Source organism: Hyalella azteca, unplaced genomic scaffold, assembly GCF_000764305.2.
Source record: "Hyalella azteca isolate HAZT.00-mixed unplaced genomic scaffold, Hazt_2.0.2 contig13563, whole genome shotgun sequence".
NCBI lineage: Eukaryota > Metazoa > Arthropoda > Malacostraca > Amphipoda > Hyalellidae > Hyalella > Hyalella azteca.
In genome coordinates this window covers 315494-339505 of record NW_025943479.1, presented here as the reverse complement: position 1 = coordinate 339505, position 24012 = coordinate 315494, and the positions used below count along the sequence as shown (strand labels likewise).

The 24012-nt window shown below is 40.1% G+C and overlaps 1 protein-coding gene across 1 annotated transcript; it reads left to right on the top strand.

Annotated features, from left to right (window-relative positions):
* The first annotated feature begins 494 nt into the window (after nucleotides 1-494).
* On the top strand, nucleotides 495-22015 carry LOC108671791 (activated Cdc42 kinase-like). The gene is made up of 19 exons (XM_047883749.1): nucleotides 495-819; nucleotides 1262-1399; nucleotides 2701-2931; nucleotides 3876-4025; nucleotides 4231-4379; nucleotides 5377-5517; nucleotides 5778-5937; nucleotides 6620-6736; nucleotides 7118-7233; nucleotides 8139-8278; nucleotides 9058-9209; nucleotides 9861-9986; nucleotides 10529-10816; nucleotides 12454-12645; nucleotides 13402-13512; nucleotides 14673-14777; nucleotides 15897-16927; nucleotides 18389-18734; nucleotides 19716-22015. The coding sequence occupies exons 1-19, from the start codon at nucleotides 730-732 to the stop codon at nucleotides 19908-19910; spliced, it is 3978 nt and encodes a 1325-aa protein (XP_047739705.1). The 5' UTR covers nucleotides 495-729; the 3' UTR covers nucleotides 19911-22015.
* Nucleotides 22016-24012: the final 1997 nt, after the last annotated feature.

Genomic DNA, 24012 nt, shown 5'->3' with positions numbered 1-24012 from the left:
CATTCTTTTGGTAAATCTGCATTATTAGACAGAATTTTCTATGAATAGCAAGTAAAAATTATTATTTCAGTTTTTTCTGAAAATCAGCGACAAAATTCAACCATTTTTCTTCATTTTTTACAAAAGAAATCAAGCAAAGGCCCCAGAAATAGGTAAAACTGTCTGCTATCATTGTCATTTTTGTTGCATTAATGGGTGGCTTTGGCACAATTTTTCAGTTGGGGTTGAAGTTTCTTTATAAAATAAGTCATAGAATAAATCTAACAGTATATAGGTATATAAGAGCTGTAAAATCATGAGTGGCATTGAGTTTATACAAACAATTTCCCACCTAATTAGAATTACACTGTATATTTTGAATGATATTTGATAAAACTAAGAAATCACTTCAACCAAAGTTTATAAGCGTCATAAATTACATGGAGTACATCTTGAAATGCAAAGGGCATTAATTTTTTAATTTCTTTTATTTAGCTATAATTTGTACAAGATTTTCATTATTCATTGCAGATTTTTTTTCTTAATTATTTAAAGTGTCCCTAGCTTTTTAGTGGATATTCCGGCTACTTGTACTGTGGTGGCTCTAGATGGCATGTTTAGAAGTAAAAGGCAAGTGGTGTTATGTTTGTCGCTGCATATCATCATTCGAGAAAGCTAGGGCTTTTTAATTTTTATTTATTTCAAGTAATATCTTCATAATCAAGTAGTTTTCACCTTCAGCATCCAAAAATGGCTTCTGCTAAAGGACCAGGCCTTTATGAGTTCCTCACTGAGGCAGAACTGCAAGATTACTTCAATGTCATGAAAACTGAGCTCAAGGTATCCATCCAATCCATGTAATAATGAGATATTATTTTTTGTGAATCACCTTGTGCATTGTTTTCCTATAAATTAATGATGATCTTGCAATCATATATTTTTATGCACTTGCATTTCTAGTCACTTTCAATTTAATTGGTACAAATGCTGAATTTTTTTTTAAATTCCTCACTCGTAATACCTAATTCAAGCTTTTCATGCCCCACCTGCTGACTAAACTATTGTTAGTTCAAGTTTATGAAATACTACTAGCAGTTTACTATCTCTGTTCCTGTAAATATAGAATTTTTAAGGTTAACATATTATACAGAACATGAATATTTTTCAACTCCATTTTGACTCTCATTGATATTTTGAGAAGCATCAATACCTGGATTATTGGCTAAATGGCTTGTAAATTATAAATGGGTCAAGCAAATTTAATTTTGTATCTCATTAACAGGTTCAAAATGTTGGTCAGCTGAAATTTGTGACAGATGAAGATCTACTGGCACTGGGAATGACCCGACCAGAAATTAGACGTCTTAAGAAATTCTTCCAGAAGTATCATCCTCAGACTTACTTGTCCAAGTTTAAAAAGGTGTGTTTACTTGATCAATTGATATTACTGTTTGAACTTTTTCTGTTTATTTTCTTCTATCTTCTTCTGAGAGTATGAATGTAACTATTAAATGACTAGCTGTGCCCCAGAACACTAACATTACAAGAAAACTCTTTGACAAGAGTAATGAAGGCTGAGTAAACATGACCATGCATGATAATTTGCTCTGTATCCATGTCATAATGAGATCAATTTCTCTAGTCTCTTCAAGGAAGGTCAAACTCTTCACTCTTTCTTGTTCCTACTGGAAATTAATTCTTTTTTGGTTATTTATCATAGTAGTACAGCTGCATTTTATAATAAGTAATTGATATAAAATAAGAATGAGTAAGGTTTTAGTAGAAATTATATTGTAAAAAATATAAAATGTTACATTTAATATAACCAGTAGATCAATGGAAATCATCACACCAATGGTAGGTTGTGCAGAATTGAGAGGAGGTAGCCAATACTTAAGCATTTTCAATGCTGTAAACAAATTTATACTATTGATGGACCAATTTGGAAATTATTAGTGAACTTTTTATAGATCCATTTAGAAGTTCTGATAGCATTTCAAGTTATTCATAATATATGCAATATATTCATAATATAAAGATATAATATATGCAATATATTGTGTATTATTTATTATGCCTATATCATGATCACAAAATTATGCTAAGTTCTATAGTTATTTGGTAGATGTTTAAAGACATTCATTGACTCACATTGGAAATTTCTGTTACTTACCAGTGCAATCAAATCAAGGAAATGGCATCTGCTGATTGACAATTTTATCATTTATTTCACTGTGGAAGTAATTCAGAGCAACATAGAAATTTCTTTTATCATTTATTATAAACTAATAATTGTCATAATAAAGAAAATATTTATCATAATGAAAAAATAATTATCATTACCATGCAGTAATGATAATTATCAAAAATACATTTATATTTTTATTTTCTGGATCAAGTGATCTTGTCCAAAACCCCAAAATTACAGTTCAAAAAACTGAACCTATGGTATACCTTCACACATGAATTCTAAAAAAATGTAGTTGTGAATTTTATGTTTTTTCTGCCAAACGTGATACTTCTTCAACTAATGTTTGCTCCCATTACTTTCATTGGATCATCCTACTCCCAGTGTGCACTGAAATAGCTTATATTGAGTTTACCAATACTTGTTCCTCTTAGTACTCAATCATACTAACAGACATGTGCTTGCTGTCAGACAACTGCCCTGGTCATTAATGTTGCTCTTTTACTAAACATTTGTTATTTATGGTGTCCCAGAAGCTGTTGTCCCGCCGCGAGAGCGATGGTCTCTTGCACGGCACTGAAGACGCCGAGAGTTTGAGCGACGCCGGCGAGTTGCGCAGCAGAACAGACGTGGACCGCTGCAGCGTGCGCGTTACCAACCGCCACATCATCTCGGCTGAGGCCATCGTTATCAATAAGGAACTCGGCGTCGGCGAGTTTGGTGTTGTGCAGCAAGGAGTTTGGACCAATGAAAACGGAGACAGGGTGCGTGACTTTACTCTTTTGCTTGAATCACTGAAAATTTCTGCTTTTAGAACAGTTCCAAAAGATTTTTCAGAGATACCGTAATGCATACCGATTATCGAGCGATGTGTGTTACCATTTTTTCATTATTTTGATGTTTCTAAGTGACATAACTATAAAGCTCTTGTGTTAATTTTCAACGGAATTAAGTTTCTATAATGTTTTCACATACCAACAAATTTTGTTGTGCTAACATCAATTCCAAATTTATTAAGAATTTAGAAAGAAAGAAAACAGCGCGCAAAAATCACTATTTCTAATGAGAGAAAATGTTTTGGAGTCTAGCTCCATTGTCAATTCAAAGACCCAGTACACAAGTACAAACAATTAGCAAACTAAAATTGTCATTGAGGATATTGAAACATAAATTGTCAAATGAAAAAAAAATAAAAATGGAGCAAACATGAGCAGAAAAACCTATCTATCTACTATTTCGAGGGGATAGAAACTGCAGGCCGGATTTATACTAGGCTTCTATTTAAAAATGCTTAGGGATTCTAAAATTTACAGACCTAGCTGGAATGCCGCCAACAGTTCCTACACTCTAGGGTTTTACTACTCATGTTTTCTTCATTTTCATTTGTTTCCATTGGACGATTTATGTTTTAATATCCTCAGTGTAAATTTTAGTTTGATAATTGTTTGTACTTGCCTTCTAGGTTTTTGAACTAGTAAAGGAGCTGGACTATCTAATTAAAAGGGGTGAATTTTTTTGCTCTTTCCCTGTTTATGAATTCTTGATAACATAAACAAGTCTCAATGGACAAGTCCTATCACTAGTAGTTATTCGTGATTCTTAGTAACCAACACTACCGGAGTGCTCTATATTCATAGAATATTTTCAATTATTTGTTATCACACAATGATTGATGTAAGACAATTTGGTGATGCACTGCTCTCTGCAGATCCAAGTGGCCATCAAATGCCTGTCGACAGAGCGGCTGCAGTCGCAGCCTCTGGAGTTCCTGAAGGAGGCGGCCATCATGCACTCCATCAACTCCGAGCACATCGTCAGGCTCTACGGCGTCGTGCTGGACTCGGCCGCCCTCATGCTGGTAGGCGTCATGCTGGACTCGGCCGCCCTCATGCTGGTAGGCGTCATGCTGGACTCGGCCGCCCTCATGCTGGTAGGCGTCGTGCTGAACTCGGCCGCCCTCGTGCTGTTGTGTGCTCATTACATATGTAAAGGCCATTTTAATGTGAATGAATCGTCTTGGATTTGTTAGTGCTGAAGTGACTTGTTCTGTCAATGGTTGTCAGGTGACTGAGTTGGCTCCCCTGCGGTCGCTACTGGAGTGTCTGAAGGAGCCGTCGCTGCGGTCCAGCTTTCCTGTGCTGTCGTTGTGCAGCTTCAGCGTGCAGATCTGCGACGGCATGGCTTACCTCGAGAAGAACAGGCTTATCCACAGGTACAATTTCTCATTTTACTGACTCGTAACATAGTTCCTGGTAATGCTATAACGATTTTATTGAAAGTTTTTATTTAATCAATGAAAAGATAGAGCTGTGTGCGTCGGTTGATTTTGGGGCAGCAGAAACTCATAAAGTTTTTTTCTATTGAATGAACTATTTTTTTTACTCCTACTTGATAATCAAAGCATGCGTTTCTTAACAATTGATCTTTTAGATGATTTCAAGGTTTGCGCTGATGGAGTAGAGCTTGTCTTCATTCAGTTTAAAATTGTCTGTACAGTTTCATGAGCTGTTACAATAAATGAACAATTGGACCTGAAAATATGGTCTTCATAACTGTATGATGATTCTTTTCTGATTATACTTCTAGATTAAAATCATTCAAATGTAGTATTTTCGGCCATTACTTCACCATCAGTTTAGTTATTGTTCACCTTATCTCCAAGTTTAATAAAACTGATAACTTTTTTTATTCATTCTAATTATTGACGTCGATATTTCTTGAAAAGTTTGCCACATTTTCTTCCACAAAAAAATATGGCTAAAGTCGCAGTTTTGCTGCTCGAACTTTAAAATGGGCTTTAAAAATGCCACTATTCCATTCAACCTCAGGTCAAATCGATACGAGTATGTGAGCCATTGAACTTAATTTTTTTATTTCCTCTCATGAGTTTTTCGACATATATTCACATAAACATATGAGCATTTATGTAACTTAATTGAGTTGTGTTCAGGAAAGCTAAACTACCAGCAACATTGCATTCTAAATGATTATTGATTCCAAGATTATTCAACGAAAATTTCGTAGTGACAGTCCTTTGTTGTTGTTTTTCCGTCTATGTAATGTTAGAACGACACCTTCATCCTGATTAATTTACGTTTGATGATCATCATGCAGGATACATTTTTTGTCGGCCTATGAATAGGTCTATCTGCTTTTAGCATTGCTTGTTATTTGTGAACTGTGATTCTAAATGTTTTTTTTTCTTGCAGGGATCTTGCTGCTCGGAATATCCTTGTGTTCAGCAAGAATAAAGTCAAGATTTCAGACTTTGGCTTGTCGCGAGCGCTGCGCGTGGGTAAAGACTACTACCAGACCAACTTCAATGTCAACCTCAAGCTTCCTATTGCCTGGTCAGCACCTGCTGCTCTCATAATCAAATCATCATGTGCCCAGTTTCTTTTAATTAACATGTCAATCAATAGCTACTTATTTTTAGTCTGTCTTGTCTGCTACTCTCTTACCAAAATCATGATACCTGTGTTTATTCACTTCAACAGCATTCTCTATCTACTTATTTGTTGTTAGTGTCTGCTACTGTAATACATAAAAAATAGCTAGTTTTAAGGCGCACTGTTCCTCTGCTCGAACTGTTTGTGTGCCCCGTGTGCAGGTGCGCCCCTGAATGCATCAACTACCTGCGCTTCACGTCAGCATCAGATGTGTGGGCGTTTGGCGTGACGCTCTGGGAGATGTTCAGCTACGGCTTCCAGCCCTGGCCCGCACTCACCGGCCACCAGATCCTTGAAGCCATCGATGAGCCCAACTACGAGGTGAGCAACTGCGAGGTGAGAAACTACGAGGTGAGCAACTGCGAGGTGAGCAACTACGAGGTGAGCAACTACGAGGTGAGCAACTACGAGGTGAGCAACTGCGAGGTGAGCAACTGCGAGGTGAGCAACTACCAGGTGAGCGACTACCAGGTGAGCGACTAGGAGGTGAGCAACTACGAGGTGAGCAACTGCCAGGTGAGCGACTACGAGCTGAGCAACTACGAGCTCGTGCCGCATCAACTTGATATAAAATTCATATCTGAGGGGCTCAATGATGTGATTTCAAATATTTTTTTCCTTGTTGTTACCGGTATGCATTCATCATTGCCTCTTGCTTGTATGTTCTACGTTTGCTCTGCACTGTAGGAGGATCGATGTTGGCTGCATACTTCGTTCACTAGTAGTACAGATGTTGCACGAATCAATTCTGAATAAATAATATTATCTAATGTTATGCATATCGCCTGGTGCGCATGGCATAAAAATTTCCTATTTTATCTGCTATATGAAAGAATTATGTCAACAAGTAACTGGTGATAACTAGAACAAGCTCATGGTCTGGGATGTATCCCAGGACGACGTAATTTTAATTACAGTAATATAGATTTTGATTTACAGAAGTAGCTTATACCCGATCGAAAAGAGTCGAATTCGAATTGTTGATGTACTGCATTGATCACAGCGCCTGGACCAGCCTGACGCCTGCCCTCGGGACTACTACTCCGTGATGCTGCAGTGCTGGCAGCACGACCCTGAGTGTCGGCCTAAGTTCCATCATCTGCTCACCTCCCTGCCTGACGTGAGTAGTTCATGGTCACCTCCCTGCCTGACGTGAGTAGTTCATCATCACCTCCCTGCCTGACGTGAGTAGTTCATCGTCGCCATGGTCAGTTGTACTTTTATTCTTCGTTAAGATGACGGCTATAATATTACAGATAACGGAGACTGTAGTAGAACACAAGCAAGTAATTAATTTATTTGCCCACAATACCTGAAGCAACTTTTTGTGCTTGTATGACCTGCGAGGTGAACGGTGTTCATAGTTGCTAAAGATGAGTAATGTTTGAAGTCGATTCGTGGGGTTAATAACAGATATTTTCCAAGCATGGGGAAATTTTGAATAAATTTCAATCTTAAATTAATTTAAATTTTATTTTAATGCATGTTGTTGTATGTGCAGTGCAAGCCGGAGCAGGTGCAGGCTGTACGTGAGCACCAGGACCCTGCACCACAGCTGTCGCAGCTGCCGTGGCTCAACTATGCTCTCGGTGACGTCATCACCGTCCTCGACAAAAGGTAATGATATCACCATTCATTCTGCCTGCAAAACCTTCGTTACGCCGGGTCTCTTCAAGTGTTACATGAAATTAGTAATGTGAACTTGTGTAAATTTTTTTTATCTAGCGGCTGTTGACAAGTGGCCTCATTTAAAAAGCTTTAGATGTACTCTTGGTAAATTTAAGCAATTTCAGTAAAATTCAAAAGAAACTGAGTATTTCTGTTATTATTTTATAATTTTGAATAGAATAGAGCAGGTAGAGCAGGCGAATCATGCTATTGTTTCAAATATGTTGCTTGCTATTCAATCTGCTGTAATTGAATAGCAGTAACTCGCTAATATATTACACGCAGACTACCAAGCAACTGCGGCATCAGCTGACTCTGTGTCTTAGCGATCTTTGTTAACCCTCGTCAGGCTGTTGAATTTGACAACTTTATAATCGTACCAAGTGTGGGTACTGTTTTACTGAGCAACTTCATCAGGGTTAAGCTAGGAAGAAACCTTAACAGGAAGTAAGGTACCACTCACCCATGAACTACCACTCACCATGACCTACCAGGTTACCACTCAACATGAACTACCACTCACCATGAACTACCACTCACCATGACCTACCACTCACCATGAACTTTCACTCACCATGAACTACCACTCACCATGAACTACCACTCACCATGAACTACCACTCACCATGAGCTACCACTCACCATGACCTACCACTCACCACAATTCACCTCAGCTGCGCCACTCACTGCCACTCTAAGCTCGCTGCTCACTGTGCATGCTATTATTCACCATGTTTTACATCTCTCCTCATTCACATGCACTTACCAAATAGTCGGGGGTAGAATATTATCTTTTATTTCATTTATCCAGCGTATTATTTGTACGCTGGAGCTGACGTGCTGCTTGTGGGCAGACCGAGCACAGAGGAGAGCTCGCAGGTCATATGGAAGGGTGTCCTGAACAACGGCAAGACAGGCTTCTTCAACCCCAGCCACACCGTCGCCTACCTGGGGCCTAATGTGCCCAGCAACAAACTGCCTCTCGTCAGGGGGGGTAAGGCCTTCTCCTCGCCAGTCTAAAGCTATTAACACACTGTAGTTTTGCTGCTTTTTACACCACATTTTGTTCTTTTACTTCATTTTTATTTGTGTGCCACAGTGTCATCAATTCTAGATCATTTCTAATTTCAAGCTCTAATAAAAGTATATTATCTCTACAGAGATAAAATCTTAGTCTTTTCAGGTATTTTTATTGTTTCGGTTATTTGGTTGTTATGTTGGGATTCCTACTGAGAAAATAGACCATGAGCTATACTCCTGGCATGGAGCTACCGTTATTCTTTAATGTTAAGTGCATAACGTTAACTTTCGTAAATCTTGCGAGAGTGTCTTTCATTTGCATGTTATTAATACTTCAACATAACTTTGTACATGAAAGTTTTGTACTGGGACGTTATATAAGTATGTATCATAGTTTTGATTAAAACCTTTCTTCATAAAGAAGCAAACCGAACTTTTCACTGAAAACAATGCCACAATATGCTGTTATTATGATGATCTGGTTACATTATTTTCAATTGAATAGAATAATTTCAATTGAAATGAATTACTTTCAATGTAAATAAACAATCAACGAGCTGGTAATGTGCGTGGTGCTTGAAATGAATTATTTTCAATAAATAAACAATGAATGCGCTTCTAATGTGTGAGGTGCTTGAAATGAATTATTTTCAATGTAAATACGTGCTGCGTATTATTGTATATATAATGTAAATCAACGATCGTATATAATGTAAATAAAAGCACAACGCGCTGCTAATGTGTGTGGTGCAGACGGCAAGAACACCTGCTCGTCACGCCGCCGTCTGAGGCCCGACATGATCAGCAGGCCCCAGGGAGACCTCAAGCACACCGGCCACGTGGGCCTCGACGGCACCTTCTTCGGTGACGTCGGTATCCTGGCTACCAAGACTGATGTGCCTAGGGTCAGTCCTTCTTGTGTAATTGCGTTATTTAACTGTATTATTATGGAAGCATATTTCCTGTGGTACTTTTTAGAAGATGAAGAGTGGATAGGATGGAAAGTTAAACTTTGCCATCTACAGTACAAGTAGGAAAAAGTGGTTATTTTGATTAACATTATAAACACTCGTCAGATTATTCATGCCTCATACTTGGTATCACTTCTACACCGTCTGTATGAGAGTCTCGTGCTCGGATATTTTCTCAGGGCTGGTGCAGAAGCCATTCCATGCATAGGTTGTCGCAGTGTGAAACTGTAGTCTGCTAGGAGAAAAAATATAACTCAGTACTCACTGCAGTGAGTGACAGAGAGCGCATTTTCTCGTCGACGAAATCGTGAAATCACGGACGGACAGACAGACGGACGGACATGACGAGCAGAATAGGACATTTTTTCCATAAATGAGAAAATGCGCTAAAATGGGCTCTTATTTTGCTGGGCATGCTTTTTTAAGAATTTATTACCACCCAAAATTGGGGATAATTTTGTGTCGTCAGGTTATAACTGAACGTAAAATGAATTAAATTAAGCCATCGTTCTTTTGTAAGTAAGATAATTCGTTATGTGACAACCTTGCATGCTTGTTACTCACCGTACCATAATGTTGGTGCAGGTGGAGGGCGTGCCCGTGCACCGCGTGCCGCCCTACAAGCCCTACCACTCTGCTGACGCAGACGCGGCGTCCGCGCTGTCCCGCGCAGGTTCTGACGCGTCCGAGCGAGCGCCCTTGCTCAAAAAGGTGACTCGATTCTTCGACTCGTGACTTGCATGTCGTCTCTGATCTAAGAAACGAGCAAAATTCAATATGTATTGTTCATTCAAACCATCGTAATAAGCTTTCGTCTCACTCAACGCAAGCGTTGCCTTTCTTTAATTAAAAATGTATCTACTTGTAAATGACTTTTTTGCTGTTCTTGAATTTAAATTGACCGATTTGATCACACGGTTGTGATAGAACGATTTTACAGCGACAGAAGTCTTCGCGCTCAAATTGTGCATTAATTTTGTTGTCCTTATTCAATGACAAATTAAACGTTCACAAGCGTAGCTTTAAAGCACGTGGGGTGAAGTATCTCATAAATTAGATCCAATTCTTGAAAAATGATTCCTAATATTTGCGCAGTTACTAAATCATTCAATTATGTAGGCGATTTTTTCATTTCCACTTAATGGGAATTGATAAAAGGTCTGATCAAAATGTAAATTATTGCAAATATGTACATCGCTGCTCATAGATGCCCTAATGTGTTTAGCAATATTTTTCTTTATATTCGTGGGCAGTCAAGCGACGAGTACCGAGCAGGGCTGAGCTGCAGCGTCAGAGGGCGGGAGGCGGCCGCCCCGACCCCCAAGAACCTGGAGGGCCTGCGAGGGCTGGACGCGCTCTCTGCCGCCTCCCTCAGCCAGTACCCGCTGGAGTCCATTGACCACTACACCGAGATATCCGACGAGGAGCCTGAGCACCACAAACTTAACGACAAGAGCGATGATCGCCTCTGCAACTCGCTCTTCAACACCCTGCCTGCTGAGCGTGACAAGGGCCGCGCCTCCTTGGCTGCTCGCAAGGATGTGCGTCTTGCTTCTCGTAGCATGGTTCTTAAGCTATATTTCTGTACTGTTCTACTCCTCAGGATTTGTGTGGTTATAGTTATTTTTGTTAAAGCAGATATTGAACAGTACTGGTTTACTCCTAATGATTAGTACTCTCAAAACCATCATCAGCATGAAATTAATGAACAGTCTTAGAATACTGGCATTGTCTGGTGTAGTTACTCTATTCGAAACGATTATATTGGTAAGCCTGAATATTTAGGTTTAGTAAGTTGTGTGTAAACCGCCCCTGATTACGCCCCGGATGTGCGCGTGGTGCGTTCATACAAAATTAAATTCCATTTACCCTCCTTGATCGCCCTAATATTTCCCTAGTGAGAATTCTGGTCGCTGGCATGGCGTTGTCAATTCGGTGTTGAAGACAGTATGTGTTTCCCGTGTCTGGTTTGCTCTTCACATTCACTGTTAACTGTCATGCATAGTCGCATTAATGGTACTGGGTGCCGTGTTGGTGTACTCGTATCGTGCGGTTTTGAGCCAAACTCACCCTGAGCTCGCATAAGTCCTATGCTCCTACAGGCATATTTACATCTATACATCTATATCTATACATCTTTACACCATACGCTATATGAGCGTTTAAAACCATACTCATTTGTAGGACTTACATATGTTTGACGCAATTTAATACTAAGAATTATGCCGTCTAATATTAACATTAATCAACGTCAACGCAATGTCTCAGTTCCAGGATGGTAGGATGGTTGTTCACTGAGAAGAATGTAACTCGTGTATTCAGTCTCTTTCACTACAATTCCTATTTTGTTTGATGCCTTTTTGTTGTAATTTCGATTTTGCGTTCAATTTTGGTTCATTTCATTTGAAGGACACGCATCAAAAGCGCCGCTGCTACTCATATATTTTAAACGCCCCTAGTTTTTTGTCAATTACTATTCAATGCGTGAACCTCTCAGTCTTACTAACTTAGAGTTCTTTTTTCTAAACCTATTTTTAGTTATTTTTATCGATAGTATTATGCTTAGCTTAACGCCAAATCATTGCACAGCTTTCCATCTAGACAACCATAACGTCCTGGGACCGGAATATTAAAACTCGTTTAAGTACACGGAGCGGTCTAAGTACACGTAGCGGCTGATTCCTAGTCTTTGATAGGTGATTTTAGCCCGAAAGGCAGCCAGTGATTGGGCTAACGGAGATAGAATAGAATAGAAATGTCGGCACTGAAGAAATAGGCCCATGGCCTGTTGCCGATTCTTGAACTTTTCGTGACTTGATTCACAAGGGATCCGGCCTTTGGAACCCGATCTTTCCATAGCTGACGATTGATTGAGATAGCTGCTGGACTTATTGCCTGGTCCGTAAGGTGCTAGACATTTCATGACTGAACTTATGCTCCTGCATAGCGTCGTCTAGTCTGTTCTTGAAGGCGTTCATACTCGGAGCGTCAACGATGCTATCAGGGAGGCTGTTCCACATGTCGGTGACTCGAAGCGAGAAGAAATGTTGTCGTATGGATGTGTTACAATGCAGTTTTTTTAGTTTATAGCTGTGGCCCCAGGTGTTGGTTCTTGTTCTTAGATAGAGATACGAGCTCGTAACTAATTGTTATAGTATAGCTCGTGGTTGCCCCACAGGATGGAACAAGTCGCAGCACCTTCGACCTCGGCCCCAGCCTGATGGACGAGGTGCTGCGTGCCCTGGACGACTGCACCTCGACCACCTCCCCCGACGACGCCTGCCGCGCCACTGACGCTGATGTCAGCAACGTCAGGAATGAGATCAGGGAGCTCACGCTCGGCAGGACCTCCAAGAAGAAACAAGTCACGGTTGGCGTAACCCCCTAAGCTGTGCTTGTGACCTTGTATCCGTTTCAGCTTTAATTTGAATTCGACTAATAATATTGGCTCATCTTGAATGTGATATCAATGGTTGAGATCAGTAAATCCATGTAGTTTGTCGAAACATTTTTTAAATCTGTTGTAATCTTGAATAGGTACTGTTTCTATTGCTTATTGATTTTATTAAAAGATTCGTCAATGTGTGAATTGGAGTTTGTTGACTGACGTTGAGTAAGACATACCGCGACAAATATCGTCCAGTTAAAGTTTATTCATATTTGTTTTGATCTTAGCAGTCGCCCTGCTTTGCAATTTTCATCGTAATAACACTAATACATATAATATGTATAAGTTAAGAAATGTGTTAAAAATGTCGCTTAGCTTTTTTACCTCACCGAACATTGCTACTAGAAGTAATTACGTTGCTATATTTAATAAATATTTCTCATTTGCTTGGAAATGCCAAATGTCTATATCATCACGAAGCTTATCAGTTGCTTGCAAGTTACGTTCTCTGTTTACTAATCTGTACAAGTTTATCGTTTCGCGATGCCAATTGTCAGCTCAATGAGGTAGAATCTTAAGAAACAACCATGACAAGGCAACAATTTGTTTCACAGCAGCTCTGAATATATACAATTTATATGAGCAGGTGAATGAGCCATGATAAGGCAACACTTTTTTTTTACATATATACGTACAACAATTGTACAACAATTTTTTACATAAAATTTGTATGCGCAGGTGAAGCCCATCTCAGCGAGCGACGAGCGCACGCTCGACTCAGCCATCGCGCTCGCGCACGAGCTCGCGTCGCGCTCCATGCTCGCGCTCAACCAGGCGTGTGAGGCGGACGTCTGATGAGTGCCGTGTGAGGGGCTGCGTGAGGTGAGTGCCGTGTGAGGAGCTGCGTGAGCTGAGTGCCGTGTGAGGGCTGCGTGAGGTGAGTGCCGTGTGAGGGGCTGCGTGAGATGAGTGCCGTGTGAGGGGCTGCGTGAGGTGAGTGCCGTGTGAGGAGCTGCGTGAGCTGAGTGCCGTGTGAGGGGCTGCGTGTGAGGTATTTATGAGGACAGCAATAAATATATCGCTGTCTCCATGTATTAAAACCGCTCACTGCAAATCTCTGACACGAATAATTACTGTAAATTATTCTGGTTGAAGTGTACGGAATGTTTTATTTAGAGCAAGTGCATTTTTTAAACTTGGTCAAACTTCTGTAAGACAACGCTGTGAAAATTTTTGCGGATTGCGGATGTGATCCTAGTTGTTGCGACGTCAGTGAAGGAGGCTCTAGATTGCCAATCATTTTGGTCAGAAGCTTTAATCAATCAATCAACTCGAGCGTGATTGACCGTGTAGGACGCTGTTTGACGGTTGGAGCGAAGCTTGAGGGTGGTTGATTGGAAGTTTGATTAATGAAATTGACTGATGGAAAAAGACGCATATTTTCAGAGAGAGGAAAGCCAAATCCTTATTTGGAACCATTGCTCATCACCAAATTCAAAACCACATAAAAACCATTAGCGATCGGACAACAAGTGTTCACTGATCCTATTTCTGATACGGAGAAAAGTTTAGATCCCATCACGCACATCCCGTCACGTGTCAAAACAGCATAAATAACGGAACAAAACTGGTGGAACGACTTGTTCCTAACGCTTAACTTGTTCCTTACGTGGGACTTGTTCCCAATGTCGGACTTGTTCCTAACGTGGAACTTGTTTCTAACGCTTAACTTGTTCCCAATGTGGGACTTGCTATTCCTGGTGAGGAGGGACTTGTTGTTCCTGGTGAGATGGCACACACTTTTCGTTCTTTAAAGTTACGTCACGCTTGACGCAATATTCAGTAATATTGAACATTGCGTCATTTACTTTTTCAAATAGCATTTTTTGCTAACTAGCGTTGTCCACAAACGTGACAAACCGATCCCATGCGGCCGGGGAAAAATAAGTGTTTTCTGCTTGTTGATGTGTTTCCCTCAGTAGCCACACTAGTGATATTCTCGTTGTAAGCGCACTGAGCTGAACGCTGACCTCCCCTGCAGGTTCAGCTCGCGCAGCCCCAAGCACGAGCGTCGGCACTTCAGCGAGGAGGTCGCTTCTATACCCGACATCCAGGTGAGCTCACGCCTCATTCATACCTGCTTATTATTTCCAGAACAAAGTCTAGTTTTAGTGTTTTCAATTCCTTATTTCTCACCAGGATTATTTCCAGAATTAAGTTTAGTTTTAGTGTTTTCAATTCCTTATTTTTCACATGGGAGAATGTTGCTCTATTTCGTGAGGTTAAATGTCTCGATTATAGACTTTGAATCTTAGCTGCGAGTGAAGGTGTGGTTCAGCCAATAGATGTTCAATAATTTTGAATTTCTCTGCTTAAACTTTTGACTGTTACCGGGAAGTAAAAATCTTGATCATTTAAATATAAATAAATTTTGCATATCTCATAACAGCTTTTAACAAAACTTCAACCTCCGCCTAGAGGTATTATGTCTGAGTTGCGCTATTCTTCATCAGAGTAAACAGCTTGCCAAGAATGTCGCAATTTCATTTCAAAACCTCGATATCAATCTAATTCACGTGGTCTTTGGTAACCTTTGTTACCTTCAGCCAAGTAATATAATTTGGGGTTTCCCTGCTCATAGACTCGCTTCATTCCACTTGAACATAAGAGTGTAATAATAATTTTCTCGGAGCATTTGTCAAACTGAACGCCGCTCGTATGTTCATGGCGTATTACTCATTACGTATTCCTTCACATGGATTATAAGCTCTAATTAAATATGATTTACGTGTGCATATCATCACTTAACTCGTATAGGTTCTTGTTATAATCCTTGCCCTGATTTTGTTGAATCATAATTTATTTTGTAATCATCTTCGCTTGTATGATTCCTTATAAATGCTCTTTGTTGCTCTTGTCGAGTCCAGTAAGCTCGCTTGTTGTCATATATATGATGTTATAGGTCCTAGCTTTTAGTTATGCATGACGTTCCAAGATTTGCTAAATGTATATAGCTTTTTTACGTGTGAGCACAGGATTGTTGATTAGTTTTTTAATTTATTTGTGTTTTAATCGTAGTTTCCCAAATGATCTGTATTTTGTTACATAGCACATTATTCTTCAGTTTTTGCATCTAGTTAGTTTATTCATTATGTATGGTCGTGTAAGTGGCGTTTTTGTGTAGTTGTGATTTTTGCTTTTTATGTGGCATCTTGGTGCTTGTGTTGCGTCAGGCGAGCATCCCGGAGCAGGCGAAGGAGGCTTACAATGCACTGGTGGGTGGCTCAAGCTGCCACTCAGACACGCATGCCACTAATGCCATGCCACTCAAACGCTCCGAAGCCTTCCACCAGCACGCCTCCAAAGACCTCAACACTGCAGCAGAGAACGGCCTGTCCGCCTCTGGTAAAGTCTTGGCAGGCAGGAAAGCATCTTGTGACGTGACCGTGCAACAGCCTCCTGATCCCAGCGCCTCGGACCACCACAGCAACCCACTGCGCCTGCTCAGAGCCGGCATCACCGTCAGGCCTAAAATAAGAGGCAATAAACATAGCCAGGTTCTGAACTTGGTGCCATCTGATGGCCCCAGCTCTCCTTCAATGCCTTCCTACCAAGATTCTACTCCGTCATCTTTGAAAAGCTATTCTGATTCCAGTGTAAGTGCCTCGCAAACTTTACCAAAACATTTCAAAAACAGTGAAACTCGTCGTTTGAAAGACCGAATTTCAGAAATTAATCAAGCTCTCGCCGGCGACTACGTGCCGAGTGGTGGAACAGTAAGTGGCGATGCCAGTGCAGAAGGTGATGGTAATCCTTTGCCTCTTCCTCCTAGAGATAGAACAAGAGCATCTCAGAACTTCACGAAGCCGAGGCACCATAGGAAGCATCCACTGATCATACCTGGCATGCTAGGCAATGCGTTATTCCGTTCTTTTCCCTCTAACTCGACTTCCCCCTGGGCTGATAAGACTGAACCTAATACTAACCTGGGCGGGCGGCTCGTGATACAACACACACATAACCCGCAACTTGAAGACAAGACGGCAGTTAAACCTGGGGTCTTGGCGGCCGCTGCTTTGCATTCATCTCCACGAGCTGACGACGACTCCTTAGATGTTACGCAAGACATGCTCGCTCTTAATAGACTCTCACAAGATGGGTGCTCGGAAAGTAACAGAAGTAGCATGACCGACCTATCAAACGCTGAGGACTCTAATTCTAAATCATCAAGCGTTCCGCCGGCCAAACCTCCCAGACTTTTTTCGTGAGTATCATACAGATTCAGTTACTCACCTTCAATTTCTGTCGTTTCTTGCAATCTGTAGTTTTTGTTCGCAAGACGTTGATATTCTGTCAAGAAAAATTATAATTTTCTTGCATTTCATTGTAGAATTATTTGATCAAACAGAATCAATAATTGATTCTGCCAGCAATAACCGCGGAACAGCTTATGCTTACCGTAGTTATAGACATCGATTTTATCGAGCGAAAAGTCCTCAAAATTTCTCTTGTGGCCCTGCAATGCCTGGGTGTGGGTATGTTGTTCTTCAAGTCCGTCATGATGGATCTCTGCACCGAGCTTTTCACGGCTGTTGTAGTGAATGCGGTACGCTTGATACCTCAATTTAATTCATTATCTTACTCTTGCCTTGGCGAACCCGTATATACTTGTTGTTTTCCATGCCCAGGTGAGTGCTGTTGTAGTTCTGTCCAAAGTTTTTTTTTACTTTCACTCATTTGCTTTTTGTAGCAAAATATAATCTCGCTTTGCTTGCACCCATTCTAGTATTATTACACATATTCATCACTGCATCTACATTTACTTCTTTTTGTGTTGAGCTTTTGTATGCATAGTTTAGAGCTTCAAAGTCAGCACCAAACGCTGGCTGTCGTAATGCAATTTTTCCTCAGTGAAATCAGTTTGTTACCTCGATCTCTTAATCTGTGTTACGTGACATCGTCCTGTGCGATGACTGTAAGCAAACGACGGTACTTAATTGAGACTCGCTGCTGTGGTGAGTCGGCTAGAGACTCGCTGATGTGGTGAATCGGCTAGATCTGCGACTGCCGTTCTCAAAAGTTGATGGTAGTACACAATGCGGGCCATTATAGTTTCCAAATTATTCAATCGGTCGCACATTATTTGTGTTATTGCTAGCACTATATTACCTAACAGCAAAGCATATTTTTGTGCAATCAAGTGGGAACTCTTCTCCAGTCCTCAATCCGGTCAGTTTTATCACCTTGGTTTACACGACAGTGGAACGTTTCGGCGGCTTAAGAGATTAAATATCAATGTTTTCTTGGTCATATCAGTTTTGAGACTGCACTCCTAATGAGGAAAAAAGATGAAAAGACCACACAAATGTTATATTTATTCTAATTATATTTTATTTCGCTCTTCTACAAAATTCTACTGTTTTGCTCTGCGTAAATTTTGAATTAGTTACTCGGAATATCGGAGTTAACTTTTTAATCAGTGGGAGTCAGCACGCTAGAGGTTTTCTTATAATTATCTTGTCTGGAACAAATCAATCACTTGATAATGTGCGGTTGGTCTTTAACTTTGTGCTGCATTGCACTTCAGCTTTTCAATGAATTCGCAAATCTCTAAACTTGTGTTGACTGTATTATACAAGTACGTTCATTGTATTTTTTTCTTTGCACTGGCAAAACTCGCTTGTGTCTACTGCTCATGTAAAGTGATGGTATTTTTGTGGTGCAGGAAGGACTGTGTTGATGGCGTCGAAGTTCAAGTGGCAGCTGATGGCAAGGAGGGACTGCAGCAAGCTGGTGAGATGGGTCTCTTCGAGGGAGGGACTTTCTCGCTGAGCCCCCGGGCCACCAGCCTGCTCGACCAAAACCCTTTCCTGTATTCTGACAGAATTATGAGAGAAGGCAAAAGAGACCGAACATCTTTAGGTAAAGTTTATCAATCTGGAGACCACGTGAGCTGCGAGGACCTTCTCGAGTTCGCACTTGACAAACCTGATTCTCGAAGGACCTCTGGACCACAGCATGGAGAGAGCAGCGATGAGTGTAAACTCATTCTCAAGATACTTAAAAATCAGGTTACATTCTATAAATAAACTAGCTTTTGCCTTTGACGTGTTGTTCCATTTTTGAAAAATGTTGCACATATAATATTGCAGTCGAGCATGCATGGCCAAATTAATGTATATGATGTAGTCTTTGTGCTATCACATTGCTAGTGTGAAGACCAGACTTTAGATTATGTTATTTATTTTCTTGGTCTCCGTTTGCTGTTTTACGATATTTTTCGCTGTCTTTTGCATATCGCAGAGCAGGGTTCAAAAGAACACGTTTCGGATATTCAGTGTCAATTTCCAGCTAGAATGCTGGCTTTATAAAATTGTTGATTTTGACAAAAATGAAAGAACAGGAACTTAATCAACAATATCTTTTCACTGGTCCTCTGCACAACTTGTATACAAAATTCATTGTTTAGCAGAACTAAGAAATTAATGTAATGTAACGTCTTTTGTTCAATTAACACGCATAATGCGTTCGATCACTTAGTACCTACATCTCCAGAATCTAGGAACTGAATTTTCACATCACCTGTCACAGCCTCGGGCTGATCCAAGTGAATTGCAATGACGACTGGTCTAAAATATGAACGCGCATGGAAGAGTTAACTGTGAAATACAAAAAAAGTATTAGATTTAAGCGCAGTATACCCTGCGATGGCAGATGAGCCCAGCTGTACGCTCGCTAGCATCTCGACTTGCTAATTGATAAGCTGCTCCCAAGCCCTCCCTTTAGTTCCATCGCACTGCCGTTGGCCGATGTGTCCAGCGATTGTGATTCTTTTGCGTTTCTTAACACGCTTGCAAGCTTATAATATTGATTTGGATATTCACTGAACTCGAGATTATGGGATTTTTAATCTTTGTTCTCGTTATACATGATGAATTGTTTGCTCATTTTATATTTCTTTCGCCGTTAACTTCTCGACAATTACAAGTTTTGATATGATGCGTGCGCATCATCACATTAGACGCTCCCTAAAAAGCTGTTGTTGCCTGCAGGTGTCGGGACAGGAGTGCGTGTCTGCGCTGGACGTGTGCCACTGGGACGTGCATCACAGCCTCAAGCTGCTGCGCGTGCTGCTGCTGCTGCTGCCGGCGCAGCGTCCTCAGCTCAACGTCGTGCGGGAGACGCTCGTCGCCTGTGGCTGGGACGTGGCCAAGGCCGCTTCATTCCTGTCCAATTCTCATGCTTGATTCTCTCAGTCCATGTTTCTCTCATGATTGATAAGCTCTTGCTTACTAGATTAATCTCGTGCTTTATTCTGCCTTGTCTCTGGTTAGTACAAGTTAGCTTACAAATTTTCATACCGTCGATCAGGCACTTGGACAGACCTACTGTAATCCAATTAATCTTTCATTATAAAACATCATACAATATAATATGCAACCAGTCGTCTACATTAAATTTCAGCATCTTCGTCTCGAAATACTTTGACTCTGGTAAACCGCATAGTTCACTAGACTCTGGAATTTTACAATGTATATCTCTTGCTAGGTATCACATTCTGCTCAAGTTCAAAATGTTTTGACTTGTGCTCCACGTCTATAATTTATTTTCCACTTGTCTTTTGTATGCTAATTAATTGACATACCGTTAGCTTAAGCGGAGCAGTGGTGACTCGTGCCAAAATAACCTTGCAAATTATTTTAATAATAATTTTATTTTAGAATAAAATTAAAGATTTGTATGAATGTCTGTCTGGCAAGGACTTCTGTACGATTTCTTCCATGAGAATATTGGTGAACAAATATTTTCCAACGATCTAATTCGTTGAAACGAGAGAGATGAAAAGTATTGATATTCTTACACATATATTAGCTTGAAATCTCATAAAGGAATCTCCAAGTTATATGTTAAAAATTTTTAAATTCAATTTTTATTTGCTCCTAGGTGTCTTTGGTATTTTTTGTTAGAAAAAATTTGGTTTAAGTTGGTAATTCATGTATAGTTGCGTATTTTGTGCGTATTATTACTCGAGGCTGCTGTGCTATCTTCTAGTTTGTCAGCATTGAGTTTGTTCCTGCACTCGTGAGCTGTGTTCGTGAGACCACAGCTGAGGCCATCGGCAGCCTCGCTGCTGGGCTGGCCTCCTCAGCCGCTGCTCAGACGACCATCTTCCTGAATGCCAAAATCAGAGCCAAATCAAGAATTGTTTTCAAGTCAGAGAAATCAGAGTGATTTTTTCTTAGCAGTTGTTTTTAAATAAAAATAATGACGTGAATAAAAGCAGTTCCACGTTGAAGCATCTTAGGTGGCGTACTATGATTGTCAAACCTGGGGTAAATGGAAGTTAATGCATTGTTCTTGCAGATTTAATTCTTCCAGCGCGGAATCACGGCTATGTCCCGCGCAATAAATATGTTTTTAGGATGCAAGGAACGGCTTGAAAATCTACTCCATTTCTTACAACCTTATTGATGATCATTATTAGAATGAAAACGCTGTAAACGCTAATGAAAATTGTCCGGCAGCTCTTTCAGATCTGGTAGAGTGTAGACGATTCGTTCATTTCGTTGTGCGCAATGGTCTTGTGTATCACAACATTTCAATCCATGTGCAATAAGAGAGATTTTCAAACGGCGAATGATTGTAAAGTTATTTGTTTTATCGAAATGTAAATATTTGTGGTTCAAACGATTGGTCTGCATACTCCTTTGAACCGAGATTTTTTAGGTATGACTGCTCTGAGGAATTAAGAAAATATGTCAGTGCAAGCGTTCACATATCAGTCGAAGGCAGCTGTCCTGAGTGAAAATTGGAGAGCCAGTCGATGCTAAGTCATAAATTTGTAGACGGTGCGAGTCAACAACACTTGTTAGGTTTAGCGAATAATTCTTGTATGCTTAGCCTATAGAGCATTCGGATAAATAGAAAAGTTCTGATGACATGCTTCCCCCTCGATCTTACGTAATAAACTGAATCTCAACAGCAATTGAGGATCTGAAGCGGACTAACGTCTGCTGCTGCCTGATGGTCTCAGGCGATGTGGGGTTTGGGCTACACGCAGCGCGTTGCGTGTCGCGCGTTGCGTGTCGCGTCTTGCAGAGTTTCTTGTTACTCGAAGTGCAATTTATGCTCACTCTTTCATAACTTCAATTCTCTTAATGAATTCTCTGGTAGAAATGACAACTATGGTCACTATTATTAGAACTTATAATAACAGTAATTCATTTCTTTGCTTCATATTTTACGAATTTGTCAATTCTATTCTGGGAGGTAATGTTGTTATGATATTTTGAACTTATAGACAATAAAATATGGTATTATCGTCCTGGTCTCTTACAAGACGTATTTCGGACACTGTGTTCGGCAGAGGCGTTTCTAGGGACCACATGTCGCGTCTAGTATTAAGGATTCGTGTTCGATTTTATTTGTAATCATTTATTTTTCTATTTTTTCGTCCTTGAGCACATGCTTCTGACTTCGAAGTGTTGGCTGATGTTCTTAGTTAACGATCACAGCTCGCTGGTCTTCGCTATACTTATGCTCTACAAATGTGATGAACTTCTCTAATGTTGCTCCATGTTGATCTCCGCGACGGGGCTTGCGCACAATTATCAATTGTTGTTAATTTGATCACTTTTTAAAGAATAAAAACTGCGCGCCTGAAGTTGGTGTCGCTATAAACTCATCGTAGCCTCAGTGTAACCAATTAATGTCTGTTTCAGTCCGGGACCGCTCAGTGCTTCACTCAGATGATAAGATGAGCATGTTTTCATTGAGGCTGGCTGGAATGCGTCAAATTTTCTTTAGCGTAGAAATAAAAAATTTCTCTCCTGCTACTTAAATATAAATAATAATACTTAAATAATTCTCTCCTGCTACTTAAAGGTTTAGAGCAAGATTCCCTTCCACTTAGTCAGGCCGTTAATAAAGAGAAGCTGTCCTCTCTCGACAGTTCTGTTCAAGTATTACATCAAACTGTTCTCACTCACTGTCCTTTCTAAATGTAAGGCATTCCAGATCAAATATGGCTCAGACTATTTCTATTGATTGTGTGTAACTTCGTACTGTGCACGCGAATCTTTCCGCATTCGATTCTTGCCTTCATTATAACGAGCTCGGGATTAGTTGAAAGTTGGTTTGTATGACCTGGAACTCCTATTAGTCAAGTTATTTCACCAAGGATTATTTTTCCGATGTCAAAATTACATCTGATGCTTGATCCTCTGAAGATCGGTCATCTTCAACGCACAGAAGGCAAGACAAGCACGTTTGAGTCAGAATTCTACTTGTATTTCTTCTTCATTTTGATGTTTGCATTTGGCTAGAATCGATTACTGCATCCCATCTCCCCAAGTGCCAACGTCTATTAAGAATTTATTTACCTTGATAGCCTATGATGTTTCTACATTAGTAAATTAGTCCAAATCACTGTACGCCTGTTTCAGCTTTAACGTATCGTTAAGGTTTGACATTTAACCTTTAACAATATTTTCGTATTTTCACAACGTATATCTGCTGGCTTGTTAAACACTAACTTCAATCAGCTCAGACAGCGATTCAGGGCTGTTTGTCCAGGCAGAAACCGGCACTTTTAGGACCTACTTAATATTGTAAACAGCACTGTAGAAGTACTCTAAATTATTTATCCGGCATCAAACAATGTTTAATTAAATTGAAGATTGCTCTGCAATCTCCTAGCAAACAATTCCAAGCTGAGATAGACGGCTCAACTTTTAATAATTTATCCTCATTTGTTGCGGCTAATTTTAGATTAAGCGCATGGCTTAGACTGAAAATTTTTAGATGATGTGTGAGAATTTTAACTTATGTCTTATTTAAACAATATTTGGTGTCCTAAATAAAGTCTTAAATTTTCTGAAATAGAATAAAAATATCTGTAAGTAAAGCATTGCCTGCGACGCGCCTGCAATATGAGCGACGCACTTCATACACACCGTCTCTTGTGCTGTCTCTGCCATACTGTGTCGCTTATTATGTAGCTATTATATTCTCTTGATTGCTCCTTACCCGTCCACCATGACTGTCTAATGCAACTGCTGCGTGCGTATGTAATTTGTTTTAGCCCTCTAAATTATCTTGAGATTTTACTTACTTGTACATGTGGACGACTTTATTGCTTGTGGTTGAAGAAACCTTCGCACTAAATCAAAAATTAGTTATCTCTACAAGAACGAATCTTGAAATGAGTTAGAAATCTGTTTAAATCGTTTTTTATGTTAAATTCTACTGCAGCTGTAATTTTAAATTATTCTCTGAGCAGCTAAGTGTAAGCTTGTATGTTCAAGTCAAGTTCTTAATTGTTCACTCGGTTAAGTTTATTGCCTTTCT

Excerpts from the sequence above, each read along its gene's own strand:
- LOC108671791 (XM_047883749.1), top strand. The coding sequence starts at position 730 with ATGGCTTCTGCTAAAGGACCAGGCCTTTATGAGTTCCTCACTGAGGCA. Across the intron at positions 5,938-6,619 it reads TCGATGAGCCCAACTACGAG|CGCCTGGACCAGCCTGACGC; the intron begins GTGAGCAACTGC and ends CATTGATCACAG. Across the intron at positions 9,987-10,528 it reads GAGCGCCCTTGCTCAAAAAG|TCAAGCGACGAGTACCGAGC; the intron begins GTGACTCGATTC and ends ATTCGTGGGCAG.